Source organism: Brassica napus, chromosome C9 (assembly GCF_020379485.1).
Source record: "Brassica napus cultivar Da-Ae chromosome C9, Da-Ae, whole genome shotgun sequence".
Classification (NCBI taxonomy): Eukaryota; Viridiplantae; Streptophyta; class Magnoliopsida; order Brassicales; family Brassicaceae; genus Brassica; species Brassica napus.
Window position 1 is genome coordinate 19,425,200 of NC_063452.1, and position 17,891 is coordinate 19,443,090.

General features: G+C 36.7%; 2 protein-coding genes and 1 pseudogene across 3 annotated transcripts; 2 read left to right on the top strand and 1 right to left on the bottom strand.

Moving 5' to 3' along the window:
- Window positions 1–325: 325 nt before the first annotated feature.
- On the top strand, window positions 326–2,031 carry LOC125592414 (UDP-rhamnose/UDP-galactose transporter 3). Its single transcript, XM_048767522.1, has 4 exons — window positions 326–674; window positions 740–1,125; window positions 1,197–1,358; window positions 1,432–2,031. Exons 1-4 carry the CDS (start codon window positions 533–535, stop codon window positions 1,798–1,800), a joined length of 1,059 nt encoding a protein of 352 aa, XP_048623479.1. The 5' UTR covers window positions 326–532; the 3' UTR covers window positions 1,801–2,031.
- A 340-nt stretch (window positions 2,032–2,371) lies between these two features.
- Window positions 2,372–4,477, top strand: LOC111210388 (annotated as a pseudogene). The gene is made up of 5 exons (XR_007328375.1): window positions 2,372–2,482; window positions 2,595–2,689; window positions 3,110–3,220; window positions 3,304–4,018; window positions 4,095–4,477. The product of XR_007328375.1 is annotated as a 60S ribosomal protein L3-1-like (transcript).
- Window positions 4,478–4,701: 224 nt separating this feature from the next.
- LOC111210393 (GDSL esterase/lipase At5g03610) lies at window positions 4,702–6,848 on the bottom strand. Its single transcript, XM_022710736.2, has 5 exons — window positions 6,702–6,848; window positions 6,409–6,612; window positions 5,722–6,005; window positions 5,196–5,496; window positions 4,702–5,071 (listed from the first exon to the last, which is right to left on the bottom strand). Exons 1-5 carry the CDS (start codon window positions 6,751–6,753, stop codon window positions 4,896–4,898), a joined length of 1,017 nt encoding a protein of 338 aa, XP_022566457.2. The 5' UTR covers window positions 6,754–6,848; the 3' UTR covers window positions 4,702–4,895.
- Between the last annotated feature and the right edge of the window lie 11,043 nt (window positions 6,849–17,891).

Genomic DNA, 17,891 nt, shown 5'->3' on the forward strand with positions numbered 1-17,891 from the left:
CTATTGTGTCATTTTCAACAGAACTAGCAATAAAGTTTTCAAAATTTCTCATTTGGATATCTTCGTCGAGCTGGAAATACAATTGCACTTTGTTTAGCCAAGAATGTTTCATAGTAATCTATTTATTGTTGGTTGTTTTATTTTATTTTAATTATCTAGACCATCTATTTAATAGAATAGTCCTGTTCTATGTAAAAAAAAAAAACTGAATAGTCGAAAATTAGCCAAAACATCATTTGTGAAATAATTTTATATAATTGCATATATTTCTCTTCATAAAATGATTTGACTGTTGATTCCCGTGAAGACGTAGCTATTAATTAAATCTGTTTTTTTTAGGGAAGTAAGAAGTTTTATGGAACGTGAAGAATCGTAGAAAGAGGGAGAGAAGAAGTTGAGTGTCCTATAAAGCGTGAATCAAATCCGCTTTAACCATCTATCTCTCTCGTCTCGGAGGATCTAAAACCTGCATTTGATTTGATTTGATTTCACCGACGGAGTCATCTGGATCTGAAACAGGTTTGACTAAGAGATGGCGGCGGAGAACGAGCAGCAGCGAAAGTCTTCAGCGGTCTCCGACATGGGAGCTTGGGCAATGAATGTGATCAGCTCCGTTGGGATCATCATGGCCAATAAGCAGCTCATGTCTTCCTCTGGTTTCTCCTTCAGCTTCGGTTCGTCTCCTCTCTCTCTTATTATCATTATTTGAGATCTGATATTGATTACTCCTCTCACTCAGCAACGACTCTCACCGGATTCCACTTCGCTCTAACCGCATTGGTCGGTTTCGTCTCAAACGCGACGGGACTCTCCGCATCCAAACACGTCCCTCTCTGGGAGCTCATTTGGTTCTCCATCGTCGCTAACGTCTCCATAGCCGCCATGAATTTCAGCCTCATGCTCAACTCCGTCGGCTTCTACCAGATCTCGAAGCTGAGCATGATCCCTGTCGTCTGCGTCATGGAATGGATCCTCCACAGCAAACGTTACTCCAGAGAAGTGAAAGTATCCGTTGTGGTTGTCGTTGTAGGCGTTGGGATTTGCACTGTCACTGATGTCAAAGTTAACGCCAAAGGCTTCATTTGCGCGTGCGTTGCCATTTTCTCCTCTTCTTTGCAGCAGATTGTAAGTTCTTCATCATCTTCTTAGATTGGTCTTTTAAGATCCGAATCTGATCTACTGTGTGTTTGTGCCAGTTAATAGGTTCCTTGCAGAAGAAATATTCGATTGGATCTTTCGAGTTGCTGAGTAAAACAGCGCCGATCCAAGCTCTTTCGCTTCTCGTTGCTGGTCCTTTTGTTGATTATCTCCTCAGCGGCAAGTTCATCTTGAACTACAATATGTCTTCTGGCTGCTTTGTAAGCTTCTTCTCCCTCTGGTTCGTTTTATTTATTGCTATTCATTTGTCTAATTTATTCTACCATTTGCAAGGTATTCATCCTTCTCTCATGTGCCTTAGCTGTGTTCTGCAACATAAGCCAGTACCTTTGCATCGGGCGATTTTCAGCGGTATCGTTCCAGGTTATAGGTCACATGAAGACTGTGTGTATCCTGACACTGGGGTGGCTCCTGTTTGATTCTGCAATGACTTTCAAAAACGTGTCCGGCATGTTCGTTGCGATTGTTGGGATGGTGATCTATAGCTGGGCCATGGAGTTGGAGAAACGGTCTAATCTTGCAGCAAAGGCTTTGAACAGTGTGAAACACAGCTTGACTGAAGAAGAGTTTCAACTTTTGAAAGAAGGTGTAGAAACTACAGAGTCCAAAGATGTTGAACTTGGCGGCTACACAAAAGCTTAGTAAGGGATGGATAGTAAAACATAGTTTTTTGGTACACTTTCTTCTGTGTTAAAGTTGTATTGTTTTGTGTTATTTAAACCAAAGGGTGGTGGTCGAATAAAAGCAAAGATCAAATCCTCCCATAAAGGATCATAGGAGATTAGTTCTACGCTTCGAACCTATGGCCCTTTCTTATAAAAAAATGTTTTGTGTTATTTATATATTTACCCAATTCCATGGAAATTAACTTCAGTCGTCACATGTTATTGTCTTACAGAACACTCAAAGAATTTTCCATCCTCTCATATATTTAGTCTTGCCCTCTAGAAAGTATTTGTAACTCAATGTGAATTGGCTTTTCAAGTTTTGGTGTTTAGCTGGATGGATTACAGTATACTTAAGTGCAATCACAAAATCATTTAATTCATCATTTCACCAATAAAATTGCAATTCGTGTGATCTTTTATCATACCAAGAAGGCAAGAAATTCTCATCTAACCTCCATAATTCTCCTCATACACGAAGAAGAACAATGATTTACAAGAGATGGGCTTTTGAGGCCCAATAAGAAAAACTGGTTTCATATTTTAAAATGTCCATAACATTTAGGGTTTTACAACAGACATATAAAAGGATATTAGGGCTTCTCTACTCAACTTCTCTCGCAGTGAAGCTTCAGCCGCAGGACTTATCGCATCTTCAGGTTCTTCCATCTTCTTCTTCTCTCACGTTCTCTCCTCTTTTACGTCAGTTACGATTTCTAATTAGAATCTACAGTTCTTCTTTCTGAGTTTGATTTCGAATTTATATTGTAGGAGGAGGAGAATGTCTCACAGGAAGTTTGAGCACCCAAGGCACGGGTCACTTGGTTTCCTTCCAAGGAAGAGAGCTAACCGTCACAGAGGAAAAGGTATTTCATTTTTATTCAAATGCTTACGTTGGTTTCTTTCAGACGAAACATATCATCTGTTTTTTTGTAGATTTGCGCCTGTGTTTTAGGTACAACTTCGATGGAATGTGGACTTTGGTTATTTTAATGGAACACCTGCTTAGTTTTTTGGAGTTGCGTCTGAGTGTCTTCAAATTTAGATTCAGCATTATTTGAAAATGAAATGCATACTTGGGTATCTATAATATCAAACTTAAGATGTCTTTTTGAGTTACGATTTTGTTTTCTCTAGTTTAGACACAATATCTCTGTTTATCTAGAAAACTGAAAATTTAATCTTGTTATCTAGTGAGTGGGAGATTTGCTCTGCTTTCTGGAGTTAATTTGGAGTTGTCTCCTGCTTTTATGTTAATTAACACAAATGTTGAATTTGAACAACAGTGAAGGCCTTCCCAAAGGATGACCAAACTAAGCCTTGCAAGTTCACAGCCTTCATGGGATACAAGGCTGGTATGACCCACATTGTTAGAGATGTCGAGAAGCCCGGATCCAGTAAGTGCCTCTCCTTCATTCTTTTTTGTTATTCTTTTCATTTCCATAATTATGCTAATGTAATTTTTGTTTTGCTTGTATAGAGCTTCACAAGAAGGAGACCTGTGAGGCTGTTACCATCATCGAGACCCCCGCCATGGTGGTCGTCGGTGTCGTTGCCTATGTCAAGACCCCCCGTGGCCTAAGGTCCTTGAACACCGTCTGGGCACAGCACTTGAGCGAGGAAGTGAGGAGAAGGTTCTACAAGAACTGGGCCAAGTCCAAGAAGAAGGCCTTCACCGGGTACGCCAAGCAGTACGAAACCGAGGAAGGCAAGAAGAGCATCCAGTCCCAGCTCGAGAAGATGAAGAAATACGGAACCGTCATCCGCGTCTTGGCCCACACTCAGATCAGGAAGATGAAGGGGTTGAAGCAGAAGAAGGCTCACATGATGGAGATCCAGATCAACGGTGGAACCATCGCCCAGAAGGTCGACTTCGCCTACAGCTTCTTCGAGAAGCAGATTCCCATCGACGCTGTTTTCCAGAAGGATGAGATGATTGATGTGATCGGTGTGACCAAGGGTAAAGGTTACGAAGGTGTTGTTACCCGTTGGGGTGTGACTAGGCTTCCACGCAAGACTCACAGGGGTCTGCGTAAGGTTGCTTGTATCGGTGCGTGGCATCCGGCTAGAGTCTCCTACACTGTTGCCAGAGCTGGTCAGAACGGTTACCATCACCGTACCGAGCTGAACAAGAAGATTTACAGGCTGGGCAAGGTTGGTCAGGAGACGCACACAGCCATGACTGAATTCGACAGGTCTGTAGAGTTTCTCTCTCTCTGTCTCTCCTGTTTAGGTTTTATGTTACTGATGATGTTTTTGTGGTTATGATAGGACTGAGAAGGATGTGACACCAATGGGTGGATTCGCGCACTATGGTGTGGTGAAGGATGACTACTTGATGATTAAGGGATGCTGCATGGGTCCAAAGAAGAGGGTTGTGACTCTTAGACAGTCTTTGCTCACTCAGACTTCCCGTCTTGCCATGGAGCAGATCAACCTCAAGTTTATCGACACTTCCTCTAAGATGGGACATGGCAAGTTCCAGACAACCCAGGAGAAGAACAAGTTTTACGGTCGTGCCTCTGCCAAGGCTTAAACAATTTGTCTTTCTTTTTTCTTTTCCAGTTTGTATTCTTCGCTCTTTCTTCAGAAAAGCACTCTTTTGAACAATTCGTTGCAATTTTGTGTTTTAGTTATTTTCAGAGTTTGAAACATGATGCATCTTCCCCTATTTTTTTTTTTATTCTCATTTTATAGTTTGATAGTGAGTAGGATAAGTTTGGATAAGTTTGATTCTGCAAATTGAGAAAATCATATGAATGAACCAATCTATATTATAGAATTAAGAAATACTGAACGTATTTTTTTTGTCTGCCATTGGTAAGCGTTGGACGTATTTTATTCGTTCACACAAGAGACCGAGAGATGCAACACACAATACATTACAAATACGTTTTATTAGCCAGAGGTCTTTTATTCGTTCACACAAGAGACCGAGAGATGCCACACAATAATACATTACAAATTCGTTTTATCAGACGGTGGTCTTTATTCGTTCATACAATAGACCTAGAGTTGCCACACAATAGAATTTAAAATACGTTTTATTATTTTCGATCCCGAGAAGTGGTTTTACGCTTTAGGCATCAAAGCTGCGGTGATGTTGTGTCTTAAAACCTTGTAAACCGCTTTCCATCCTTCTTGGGTAGGGTGAATTCCATCCCAGAAGAAAGCAGACTTAGGATCAGCACATACTTTACCATCATCCCCGAGACATGGTATGGACGTGTTTTGAAACGTCGGAATCCCTGCATTTCCATATATATATATATATATTAAAGATCAAAATGTTAAAACTTTGGGGGACTATGACATGACCCATGCATATATACTCCTTGATTAAAAAAAATTGTTTTTGTTTACTTTTTTTACCTGGGATTTCTCCTTTGTTGTTGAAGACAGCCAAGAAGGTATTGTAGTAATCTATGATGGTAAAAGCCGAATGATTGTTCTCCTTGTTAAGCTTGACGACTGATTTCTGCAACAAACCGTTGTGGAATTCTACAAGATCCTGTACAATGACTTTGATAATTAGGGAGCTGTTTGCAATCTTGGGAATGTACCAGAGCGGTGTCAATGATGGTATTGCTATCTTCTTCACTCCCAAGGTGTGGATTTTCCTCAAATTCAGCTCGGTTTGATTCACAACTTGACTGATGAATGTTTTGAACCCCTGAGAAATGCAATAGAGTTAAAATTTAAATAACAATACTACCCAGACTGATCATGGTGCACTGGTTAAAGCTATTAGCCAAGGACGAAGACCAGTTTTCAATTTAATTCACATACTAAACCAGTACAAAATTTATATATCGACTGCATATCTAGTTTTTTTTTTTTTTAATACTGTTTACTATTTTTTTCTTTTTGTTGAGAAAAAACTGTTTATTAATCTTACTAATAATTTGGCAGGATCTTTACGATTCGCGAGAATGAAAGTAATATAGTCGTTGCCAGCAACGCTAACGAGAGCGACGGACGAAGAAAGGTCGGATGGAGAGTAGACATTGCCGAGGAGTTGCTCGAAGAGATTGATCTGAGCGGTCATGTTAGGATAATTAGCATAAGTATCGAACACTCCTGTTCCTCCATACGCAAAACTCATTCCGTATTGTAACCTTGTCTTATCCGCGTCATCTTTCTTGGCGTAGGTCACAGGTAATTTTATCCTTAGCAATTGGGCTGTATGGAGGAAACATGTGCCCCATTACAAATATGGAATATCGATGATCAGTCAAATTAACACATTAATGAATTTTAAAAGAAAAATACGACATCGATGATCAGTCAAACAAATTCTACATATAAGTCATTAAAAATATAAATATGCATGGAAGACAGTAAGAGGCTTGAATACAAATTTGTTATATGGGAAACCTCCAAACACACATTTAAATTTGAAACAAAGTACGTATTTTCGCTTGCAAGTTTTTCATACGACGATGAAGTGGATTTCCTCACTAAAACTAGAGTCTTCAACTGTCAATAACATTTTTCATCTGAAGTTAATGTAGACAATGTTTAAGCAATTAAGCGTTACGGTCCAAATTGAAAAAAAAAAGAAGCTTAAATAATAGAGAGGTACCTAGAAAATCGGTGGAGATGTGGCCGTCTGAGAACCTGCCAGAGGGTTTACCCGGATAAGTGATACCGTAAGGGACTGCCCATGCACCCGTACCATCAGGTTTTGTGTTTCCAATATCGACGTAAGAATCTCCAAAGACAAACAATTTATTTCGACCGGAAAACGGATGTTTCTGATTTAAACTCTCAGCTACAACGACACCTCCTGCAAAAAAAGAGTGATATATAAGAAAATGTAGTCATATGGATTTTAAAGAATCAGTTGCAATGATAACTATATACAATTTTAGTTACCAAAGAGAAGAGAAGAAAACATAAACAGTAACAGCGAGGCCAAGAGTTTCATTATGGAATTGATTTTATTGTTTAGAGACAATCTGGGTGAGATGGGATAAAGGAGTGAAACTTGGATGACTGAAATTTAAGTGTGGTCTCTCTTATTTATAGACCTGCAAACCCGATAATATATTACCAATTTACCATATCCAAATATGTATCCATAGTTCCCTAATATCTATTAAAGTGAAGGGTGGATTGAGGAAATTGCAAATATTTGATCCAAATTAATGATCTTAATTGGAATTACAAAACAGTACAAATGGTTTGATGATATAAAATTTTAACAATATGGTAATATTACTAAAAAAGTTACTAATAATTTACATCAGTTTTTTTTTTTTTTTGCTAAATCTGATAGCTAGACTGAAATAAATATTATCATAAATATTTTAATCAAACAAAAAGTTATCAAATTTAATAGCTAATCAAGATTTAATTTATTCGATCAAATGGTGGTACAGATTGAAGTTAATGATTTCTAACTTGCATTTTTAGGGATTGTTCTATCAAACATTTAAAACGTGTGAGACTAGAAAGAGTATGGTCAAAATGACATATTAGTCCATTTGAATATGAAAACATTAAAAACGAACCTCAACTATTGTGAGACGGGTTACAAAATGGATTCAGTCCATTTCAAAAACGAACTTAGAACAATCAGAGACCGATTTTCCTAAAAATAGACGGATTACACCAAAGTTCTAAAAATCGGTCTAGCGCCTCAGCTCCGTAGACGAACCAATTTTCTTAAATTCCAATGTATACCGATTTAGACGATTCAAATCAGTATAAACTGTTCTAATTCAGTTAAAATCAGTTAGAATCAATCTAAATCATCTAATATGTTAAATTAAGAAATAGTGTTAGTATAAATCCATAAATTTGTCTAATTTTTTTTTGTACATATAGTTTTGATAATTTATCACAATATTTTTATAATTAAACTCAAAAACTAAAATAGCTCATATAAATATAAAATATATATAAAATAAATCAATAATTCGTTAGCGCATACACCCCGAATTATCCACCTAGTTGGTAGTTTTCTATAAAGCGCCTAGTTATCGCCTAATGATTTTTTGAACATTGAATTACGCTATTTTTTATCATTAATCTTTAGTCACATTTGAAGCTCTGTTTGTAAATTCTATTACAAAAACATTAAAGAAAACTAGAAATCATATAATTAAATGGACATATTATTCTATATATTATATTTTCATCAGTATAAAACAAATAAATGTGCAATACAAACCTTCATGAAAAACCGTACTTTTAAATTTAAACAATAAAAATATTTTTAAATTATAACTCCATGATTAACGAAAGTTTGAATATAGTAATACAATTATAAAAAGTATGAATTCGGCCATGGGATATAAACCGAAAACCAAAAACTGAACCAGAACTGAATCAGAAAAAAAAACAGGCTGATATTCACAAATATCAGAACGGTTTATATATCTATTGAACCAAAAAATAGAAAAATAGATTGAAAACATAACAAAAAACGAATGGATACAGGATATCTAGAACTAGTTTAACCTCCTGTGCTAAGCACATATAAATTTCATTGTCTTCCAAATTATACGATAATAAAATTGCAATGACTTATCAGTCCTGTTCGGGAATGCGCTAGGCGCTAGTCGGGCGGTCGGGTTGTGCCTAGCGCCTAAAAAAAATCGGGGATTAATCGAAAATTATGCGGGGCGGAATTTTTAGATTGTTTACTATGTTATAAAACATGTTAATCTTTAATTGTGTATAACAATAATACAATTTTCATGTTTATTACTGTATAAAACACATAAATAGAATATATAAACTTAATATAGTGTAATTTTCATCAAAATTATGAATATCAATGATATTTATAAAATTTTAGATCAAATAAATAAATAAAAATATTTTTTAAAATAAAATAAAATAAAGAAATAAAAAATAGATTAGGCGGCTAGGCAGTCATTTAGGCGGCTAGGCGGTCATTTAAACGGTCTAGGCGGAAAAAATCGTATATCCAATTTTTTAAACCGATTTGGCATAAATCGGGGCAGAAGAGTGACGCGTAGAGCCCTGGCGGCCGATTTTTAGAACAGGGCTTATCAGTAACAAATTATTATTATAGTTATATATCTTCTAACCTACCGAACACATTGTTATATAAATTTAGTAATAGCTGCCTTTAAACAAAGCGACTTGAGTTGCCAAAACAATTTTTTAACATTTTTTTTAAAGAAATGAAGACATAATAAATAACTAAATACATATTTACTTGTTACCTGGGTGTATAAAATATACTGCATAAAATATAGATTTCATAGATGTGTTTAATCTAAAAATGTAGATACAAATATGATTATATATTAAATGAAATTTTTGATTATATATTAAATGAATTTTTTTTTGCAGACATGTTTTCATGTTTGAAATATATATCTGCAAAAATATCATTGACAGATTTTTCAATTTCTATTTCACATAACTTAAATTTTGTCTCTGTGCTTTATAAGAAACGTCTACAAAGCTGAGTTCCATCTTTTGAAACAGATATTTAAAAATAGTAGCTTTGAATATAAATGAATATACTTTTTATCCACAAGCATAACTTTCGACGTTGAAAATAACTTCGGGTTTGTGATAATGGAATTTTCATTTTCTGTCATTTTGTGAAAATTAATCTACATAATAGAAATACATTTTAATAACATCGTCAGTTTAAATCATGTAGATTGAATCGTATTGTATTCTTTTTATGAAAAGCTAAGAAAGAATTTGAATACAATATTATTATTTTTTTATGAAAAGTCACGAAAGAATTTGTTTGCAAAATCAAGCCAAAGAAGATGAACTTGGATAAGAAGACAGAAAAATGCAGAAAGGTTCCTTTTTAGAATAAAAATGCAGAAAATTTGATTGACTCGCTTGAGATTTATATAGCGTATGAAACTGTTTAACATAACAGGAAGTTACATATCCTAGTTTGAAAAAAAGCTTTTGTCGGAAGTTTAAATATTTATGATCAAATAAACTTTATGTAATTTTTTTAATTTTGTAAACACTTGCCATATGTTAAATTTTGATTGGTAGAGTGACTTGTGCTTTATTATATAAGTGATACAGTTCATATATATTAAAATATTAATTATATTCAGCATTAAAATTATCAAATATTCTACAATATCTATATATATAAAGAAGGGTTTGATTCTCTCCCAGGCTGTCTACGTAGGATGCCACGTCACAAATTCGTTAATCCACAGCGCGACGCGTGTCTTAGAAGAACGGAACTCAGTGTTTCGTTTAATCTCGAGTGTCATGGGCTTTTATCATTTAATGTGTTTGGGTTTAAATTTGGACGACGAGTTTGCGGCCCGAGTAGATGGAGCTCGCCTCTAACCCTAATTCTGCTGATTTGCTAGGGTCGGGAATTTGGACGGTGTACCGTACACCGTGTATTGTGAGTTGTCCTCTATGAGAAATTTGTTTGCTGCGAATCGAAACATAAATTAGGGTTCATATACTCCATCGATCTCTGACGTTCTGCAGCAATAATGGAGTTTTGGGAAGAGTTTCGAGAAGAGTTAGACAAATCGTCATGTAGAAGCTCTGTCTGTGGTTTCCATGGCGTCGTTTCGTTTACGGTTCTAAAAATCCGAACCGTCACGATAGTTTGATTCATGGCTTTAAACAGACTATTTAATTCCATAGACCAACGTCAAGCTCTATCTGTCATTGAATGAGAGTTATTCCTTTTTATGGCGGTGTATCTACACCTATAAAAAATGTTAGTATTCTTATCGATTTGATATACAATTAACATTTGATTTTCTTCAGATCTAAGAAGGCTCTGCCTAATTATTTTGTCGTTGGCCTCTGTTTCAATCCCCAATACAGCTTAAGAATTGTTTGATTGGCAGCGTTAGTACCTAGAATCGTTTGATTGCATTTATATTTTTTGTTCGAATTGATTTGTGGTTTGGAATTGCATAAAAAATAATAACCTTCACTGATATTGACGAGATTTTATTGTAAGTTGAGTCCATTGTTAGCCTATTCTTAGATTGGTTATGATGTTTTTGTGTGGGTTGATTTAGATTGAAAAGCGGGAATCGATGCAAGTGATGCTGATAAGAATAACCATATCTGCTTCTAAAAGATGGACATATTAGTTCAACGGTGGCTCAACTCAAGGGTCCAGTGTCCCTGTAAAAACTTATCTGACAATGTTTCGTCTCTTCTTTCCTTCTACATCTCTATCGACGGTTTTGACTATGTTGATTTAGATTGAAAAGCGGGAATCGATGCAAGTGATGCTGATAAGAATAACCATAGCTGCTCTAAAAGATGGACATATCAGTTCAACGGTGGCTCAACTCAAGGGTCCAGTGTCCCTGTAAAAACTTATCTGACAATGTTTCGTCTCTTCTTTCCTTCTACATCTCTATCGACGGTTTTGACTATGTTGATTTAGATTGAAAAGCGGAAATCAAGGCAAGTGATGCTGATAAGAATAACCATAGCTGCTCTAAAAGATGGACATATCAGTTCAACGGTGGCTCAACTCAAGGGTCCAGTGTCCCTGTAAAAACTTATCTGACAATGTTTCGTCTCTTCTTTCCTTCTACATCTCTATCGACGGTTTCGACTATGTTGATTTAGATTGAAAAGCGGGAATCAAGGCAAGTGATGCTGATAAGAATAACCATAGCTGCTCTAAAAGATGGACATATCAGTTCAACGGTGGCTAACTCAAGGGTCCAGTGTCCCTGTAAAAACTTATCTGACAATGTTTCGTCTCTTCTTTCCTTCTACATCTCTATCGACGGTTTTGACTATGTTGATTTAGATTGAAAAGCGGGAATCAAGGCAAGTGATGCTGATAAGAATAACCATAGCTGCTCTAAAAGATGGACATATCAGTTCAACGGTGGCTCAACTCAAGGGTCCAGTGTCCCTGTAAAAACTTATCTGACAATGTTTTGTCTCTTCTTTCCTTCTACATCTCTATCGACGGTTTCGACTATGATGATTTAGATTTAAAAGCGGGAATCGATGCAAGTGATGCTGATAAGAATAACCATAGCTGCTTCTAAAAGATGGACATATCAGTTCAATGGTGGCTCAACTCAAGGGTCCAGTGTCCCTGTAAAAACTTATCTGACAATGTTTCGTCTCTTCTTTCCTTCTACATCTCTATCGACTGTTTCGACTATGTTGATTTAGATTGAAAAGTGGGAATCGATGCAAGTGATGCTGATAAGAATAACCATAGCTGCTTCTAAAAGATGGACATATCAGTTCAACGGTGGCTCAACTCAAAGGTCCAGTGTCCCTGTAAAAGCTTATCTGACAATGTTTCGTCTCTTCATTCCTTCTACATCTCTATCGACGGTTTCGACTATGTTGATTTAGATTGAAAAGCGGGAATCGATGCAAGTGATGCTGATAAGAATAACCATATCTGCTTCTAAAAGATGGACATATCAGTTCAACGGTGGCTCAACTCAAGGGTCCAGTGTCCCTGTAAAAACTTATCTGACAATGTTTCGTCTCTTCTTTCCTTCTACATCTCTATCGACGGTTTTGACTATGTTGATTTAGATTGAAAAGCGGGAATCGATGCAAGTGATGCTGATAAGAATAACCATAGCTGCTCTAAAAGATGGACATATCAGTTCAACGGTGGCTCAACTCAAGGGTCCAGTGTCCCTGTAAAAACTTATCTGACAATGTTTCGTCTCTTCTTTCCTTCTACATCTCTATCGACGGTTTCGACTATGTTGATTTAGATTGAAAAGCGGGAATCGATGCAAGTGATGCTGATAAGAATAACCATAGCTGCTCTAAAAGATGGACATATCAGTTCAACGGTGGCTCAACTCAAGGGTCCAGTGTCCCTGTAAAAACTTATCTGACAATGTTTCGTCTCTTCTTTCCTTCTACATCTCTATCGACGGTTTCGACTATGATGATTTAGATTTAAAAGCGGGAATCGATGCAAGTGATGCTGATAAGAATAACCATAGCTGCTTCTAAAAGATGGACATATCAGTTCAATGGTGGCTCAACTCAAGGGTCCAGTGTCCCTGTAAAAACTTATCTGACAATGTTTCGTCTCTTCTTTCCTTCTACATCTCTATCGACTGTTTCGACTATGTTGATTTAGATTGAAAAGTGGGAATCGATGCAAGTGATGCTGATAAGAATAACCATAGCTGCTTCTAAAAGATGGACATATCAGTTCAACGGTGGCTCAACTCAAAGGTCCAGTGTCCCTGTAAAAGCTTATCTGACAATGTTTCGTCTCTTCATTCCTTCTACATCTCTATCGACGGTTTCGACTATGTTGATTTAGATTGAAAAGCGGGAATCGATGCAAGTGATGCTGATAAGAATAACCATATCTGCTTCTAAAAGATGGACATATTAGTTCAACGGTGGCTCAACTCAAGGGTCCAGTGTCCCTGTAAAAACTTATCTGACAATGTTTCGTCTCTTCTTTCCTTCTACATCTCTATCGACGGTTTTGACTATGTTGATTTAGATTGAAAAGCGGGAATCGATGCAAGTGATGCTGATAAGAATAACCATAGCTGCTCTAAAAGATGGACATATCAGTTCAACGGTGGCTCAACTCAAGGGTCCAGTGTCCCTGTAAAAACTTATCTGACAATGTTTCGTCTCTTCTTTCCTTCTACATCTTCTACATCTCTATCGGTTTCGACTATGTTGATTTAGATTGAAAAGCGGGAATCGATGCAAGTGATGCTGATAAGAATAACCATAGCTGCTCTAAAAGATGGACATATCAGTTCAACGGTGGCTCAACTCAAGGGTCCAGTGTCCCTGTAAAAACTTATCTGACAATGTTTCGTCTCTTCTTTCCTTCTACATCTCTATCGATGGTTTCGACTATGTTGATTTAGATTGAAAAGTAGGAATCAAGGCAAGTGATGCTGATAAGAATAACCATAGCTGCTCTAAAAGATGGACATATCAGTTCAACGGTGGCTAACTCAAGGGTCCAGTGTCCCTGTAAAAACTTATCTGACAATGTTTCGTCTCTTCTTTCCTTCTACATCTCTATCGACGGTTTCGACTATGTTGATTTAGATTGAAAAGCGGGAATCAAGGCAAGTGATGCTGATAAGAATAACCATAGCTGCTCTAAAAGATGGACATATCAGTTCAACGGTGGCTCAACTCAAGGGTCCAGTGTCCCTGTAAAAACTTATCTGACAATGTTTCGTCTCTTCTTTCCTTCTGCATCTCTATCGACGGTTTCGACTATGATGATTTAGATTTAAAAGCGGGAATCGATGCAAGTGATGCTGATAAGAATAACCATAGCTGCTTCTAAAAGATGGACATATCAGTTCAATGGTGGCTCAACTCAAGGGTCCAGTGTCCCTGTAAAAACTTATCTGACAATGTTTCGTCTCTTCTTTCCTTCTACATCTCTATCGACTGTTTCGACTATGTTGATTTAGATTGAAAAGTGGGAATCGATGCAAGTGATGCTGATAAGAATAACCATAGCTGCTTCTAAAAGATGGACATATCAGTTCAACGGTGGCTCAACTCAAAGGTCCAGTGTCCCTGTAAAAGCTTATCTGACAATGTTTCGTCTCTTCATTCCTTCTACATCTCTATCGACGGTTTCGACTATGTTGATTTAGATTGAAAAGCGGGAATCGATGCAAGTGATGCTGATAAGAATAACCATATCTGCTTCTAAAAGATGGACATATCAGTTCAACGGTGGCTCAACTCAAGGGTCCAGTTTCCCTGTAAAAACTTATCTGACAATGTTTCGTCTCTTCTTTCCTTCTACATCTCTATCGACGGTTTCGACTATCTTGATTTAGATTGAAAAGCGGGAATCGATGCAAGTGATGCTGATAAGAATAACCATAGCTGCTTCTAAAAGATGGACATATCAGTTCAACGGTGGCTCAACTCAAGGGTCCAGTGTCCCTGTAAAAACTTATCTGACAATGTTTCGTCTCTTCTTTCCTTCTACATCTCTATCGACGGTTTCGACTATGTTGATTTAGATTGAAAAGCGGGAATCGATGCAAGTGATGCTGATAAGAATAACCATAGCTGCTTCTAAAAGATGGACATATCAGTTCAACGGTGGCTCAACTCAAGGGTCCAGTGTCCCTGTAAAAACTTATCTGATAATGTTTCGTCTCTTCTTTCCTTCTACATCTCTATAGACGGTTTCGACTATGTGAATTCTTCTCTGGTATGTTTTCTTACGATAGATTCTTACGTACGGGTCGGATATTGTTTTGGGTATGGTGGCTCAGTTTTTTTATCTCCATAATGAAGTTTCCTTCTCGCTCTTTGTGTAAGTTATGCAGATGGACCCTTTGTATATGCCGAGCTTGGTGGAAGAAAATAGTTTGGATACTTAGGTTCTACCAGTCTCTTGCTCTGAGTTAATCTTGGCGCCTTCTCAATGCTTCTCAGTGGAGCAGTAGTATCGTTGGTATGTATGATTGATGGTTTTTTCTTTTTTTTTGGTTATGTCATTATGGCTTTAACCTATACTTGCTTATGTGCAGAACGATTTATTAAAAACGTGGAATTCATTTTTTCTTCTTCCTAAGAATGACTGTAAGTTGTATAGTGCCTTCATGTTATAAGAATTCAGAGAAACTCTTGATTAGTTTTTGTTAATGTGGACTCAAATTTTTTACCACGGTTAATATAACACCATCTAATTTATCTAGGAGTACACCACCCTCTGAAACGTCACTTGGACGTTGTCAGGGCAGGGCAGCCATGATAAGCACTGTTGTAAGTGTCTCACCCTTCCACCACATAATTATAAACTCGACTTTGAAGTCCTGTAATTCACAAAATGGGTCTCATTTGGGTCTGTAGTCATTTTTAACAACTACTCGAGGGTCTATGATGTCATGTTAGTTCCTATTATTGTAATTTGTTTAGGGTTTTTGGGTTCTTATAGCCATTGCTAGGCTTGAGATTGGGTTTAATTTCAATTAGATAAGAGTTTGTAAAATGCAACTGGGGAATACAGTTTATGCATTCCATATTACAGAAGCATATGATGATTTTGAGACAGAATTACTCTTTCATGGAGTCATCAATGTTGCCGCAAAACATAAGGGTCTTGAGTGCATTTTTATGAGACAAGAGTCATTTCCTGTTCCTCTTTGGCCGAATTCCTTGCTTGCCTAATTATAAGTGCAAATGCTATGTTGACAGGGTATATCATGCCTCCTAATTGATTGGGAGTTGCTGTGTAAATGCAATCTGAACTAAAGTAAAAATAGAGCCTACAAGGTAAAATTGCATTGCTTAACTGTATGTTTGGTGCTGCTCAAGAATACATAACAAAACCTGCTTATTTTGTTTCTCAGAATACTTATCATAGTGTTGCTAATAAACTCTTCAGGTACAGTGGTGACTGGTCAAGAGTATGTGTGCTCTCAAAAGAGACAGATCAAGCTGCAGAATAATCCATATTCTGATCCTTACATTACGACCTTTCCTGCTGATAACAGGTACTTACCAATTTTGTTTTGGAAAAAATTATGAGATGAGAGAATTCAAACAATCCAGATTTTGTTTGCATTTTTGATTCTTCTGGCATGATCTCTTTTTTGATTATGTGCACGCTAGCTTCTCGATTCATTTGTTTCAATAGAAGTGATTATGTCTTTGGTCTTCAACATTAAAATAAACGATGGCAATATTGTATACTTAATGGGACCAGAACTATCTAAGCATACGCAGTTGTTAATATACACAATATTTGAATATATAATAATAAAAACAAATGAAACGTTATATAAACATGTGTTATTTTGTAAAACAAAACTATTATAATTCAACGCAATACATATTAAACTTCCAGTGATTAATTTATTATAAGTGAAATATTATTTTGTAAATTATGATATTGCATTATAATATGAGTTACTTAATAGAAAAATATATAATATGTTTAGAAATTTGTATTAGAAATTATTAAAGAACACTCTTCGCAAATCTAAAATATGTATTTATTGACATCTCTAATTAACCCTTTCACAAGAATTAATATATGATGTGCATGTCATTGAGATCTATCGTGAGTTATCTAAAAAATAATAATTCAACATAAAAGGAGATGATACTATTACAAATTGTGCATGTCATTGAGATACAATTTTTCCATTTTTCATATATATATATAATAGCTATACACATTGACCTGTCATATCGTTTGTTCTTTTTTTTTTATCAATTTGTATTGATTTGATTAAAAAACAATATTAAATTAGAAACCACATATTCCACAACATATCCCTTATATATTAAAAGATGAGCATTGGAGTTAATGCTTTCACACCAACTTGGACACGTATCAATACAGAGACACTCTCACAAATAAATTACCTTATTTTCCGTTTCTATTTAATGCTTTTTCAGGAAATTTTGCTATAACTTCTCACGTAAAGGTAATGAGACCGAGTTCTCTCTTCTTCCTTCTTACACACCTTTAACTTCAAACCCACTGTTATAAAAGAAACCTTCGGAGAACAACGTGGTGGACGACTCAGGAAACGAAGGCCCAGTACGTGACCAACAGTATAATCCACGGGAACGCTAAGGTTCGAAGCTCCCCACGACATTACGGGTGGAGAACGATATCGGATGACGGTGTGTCGATATTCGGAGGGTTGCGTGGAGGCTATTGCTATGAATGCATGTAGGGAGCAGTTAATATAATGTTTATCAGAGGAACTGAAGGGGAGATACTGTCTCGAGTGGTGGATCAAACTACTCTCTGCTCATGGTATTGATAACTACGCAAGAGTTATGTACGTAATGGTGAGAAAAGGTGTCCGGTCTGAGAGTATCATTGCTTCCCTGACTCATTACTCTCGAGAATCACTAGAAGGTTTTGTTGATTGAACTGTCAGGAGCAGAGGGAGGTCGTTGAAGCCATTGTAACTCTTCTGCTGAATGACGAGAGAGGATCAATCATCCCTCTCAGTTTCCTCTTTGGAATGTTAAAGACCAGAATTACAATTGACATATCGACACACTGTCATCCGATATCGTGATTCTCGAGAGTAATGCGTCAGAGAAGGGGAGATATTGTCTCGAGTTCTCATTGCTAGA

Bases quoted from the DNA above. Each gene is read 5' to 3' on its own strand.
- LOC125592414 (XM_048767522.1), top strand. From the start codon at position 533: ATGGCGGCGGAGAACGAGCAGCAGCGAAAGTCTTCAGCGGTCTCCGAC. The intron at 675-739 runs GTTCGTCTCCTC...CCTCTCACTCAG, and splicing joins TGGTTTCTCCTTCAGCTTCG to CAACGACTCTCACCGGATTC. The intron at 1,126-1,196 runs GTAAGTTCTTCA...TGTTTGTGCCAG, and splicing joins CCTCTTCTTTGCAGCAGATT to TTAATAGGTTCCTTGCAGAA.
- LOC111210393 (XM_022710736.2), bottom strand. From the start codon at position 6,753: ATGAAACTCTTGGCCTCGCTGTTACTGTTTATGTTTTCTTCTCTTCTC. The intron at 6,613-6,701 runs GTAACTAAAATT...CTTTTTTTGCAG, and splicing joins GTTTTCTTCTCTTCTCTTTG to GAGGTGTCGTTGTAGCTGAG. The intron at 6,006-6,408 runs GTACCTCTCTAT...TCCTCCATACAG, and splicing joins CATCTCCACCGATTTTCTAG to CCCAATTGCTAAGGATAAAA.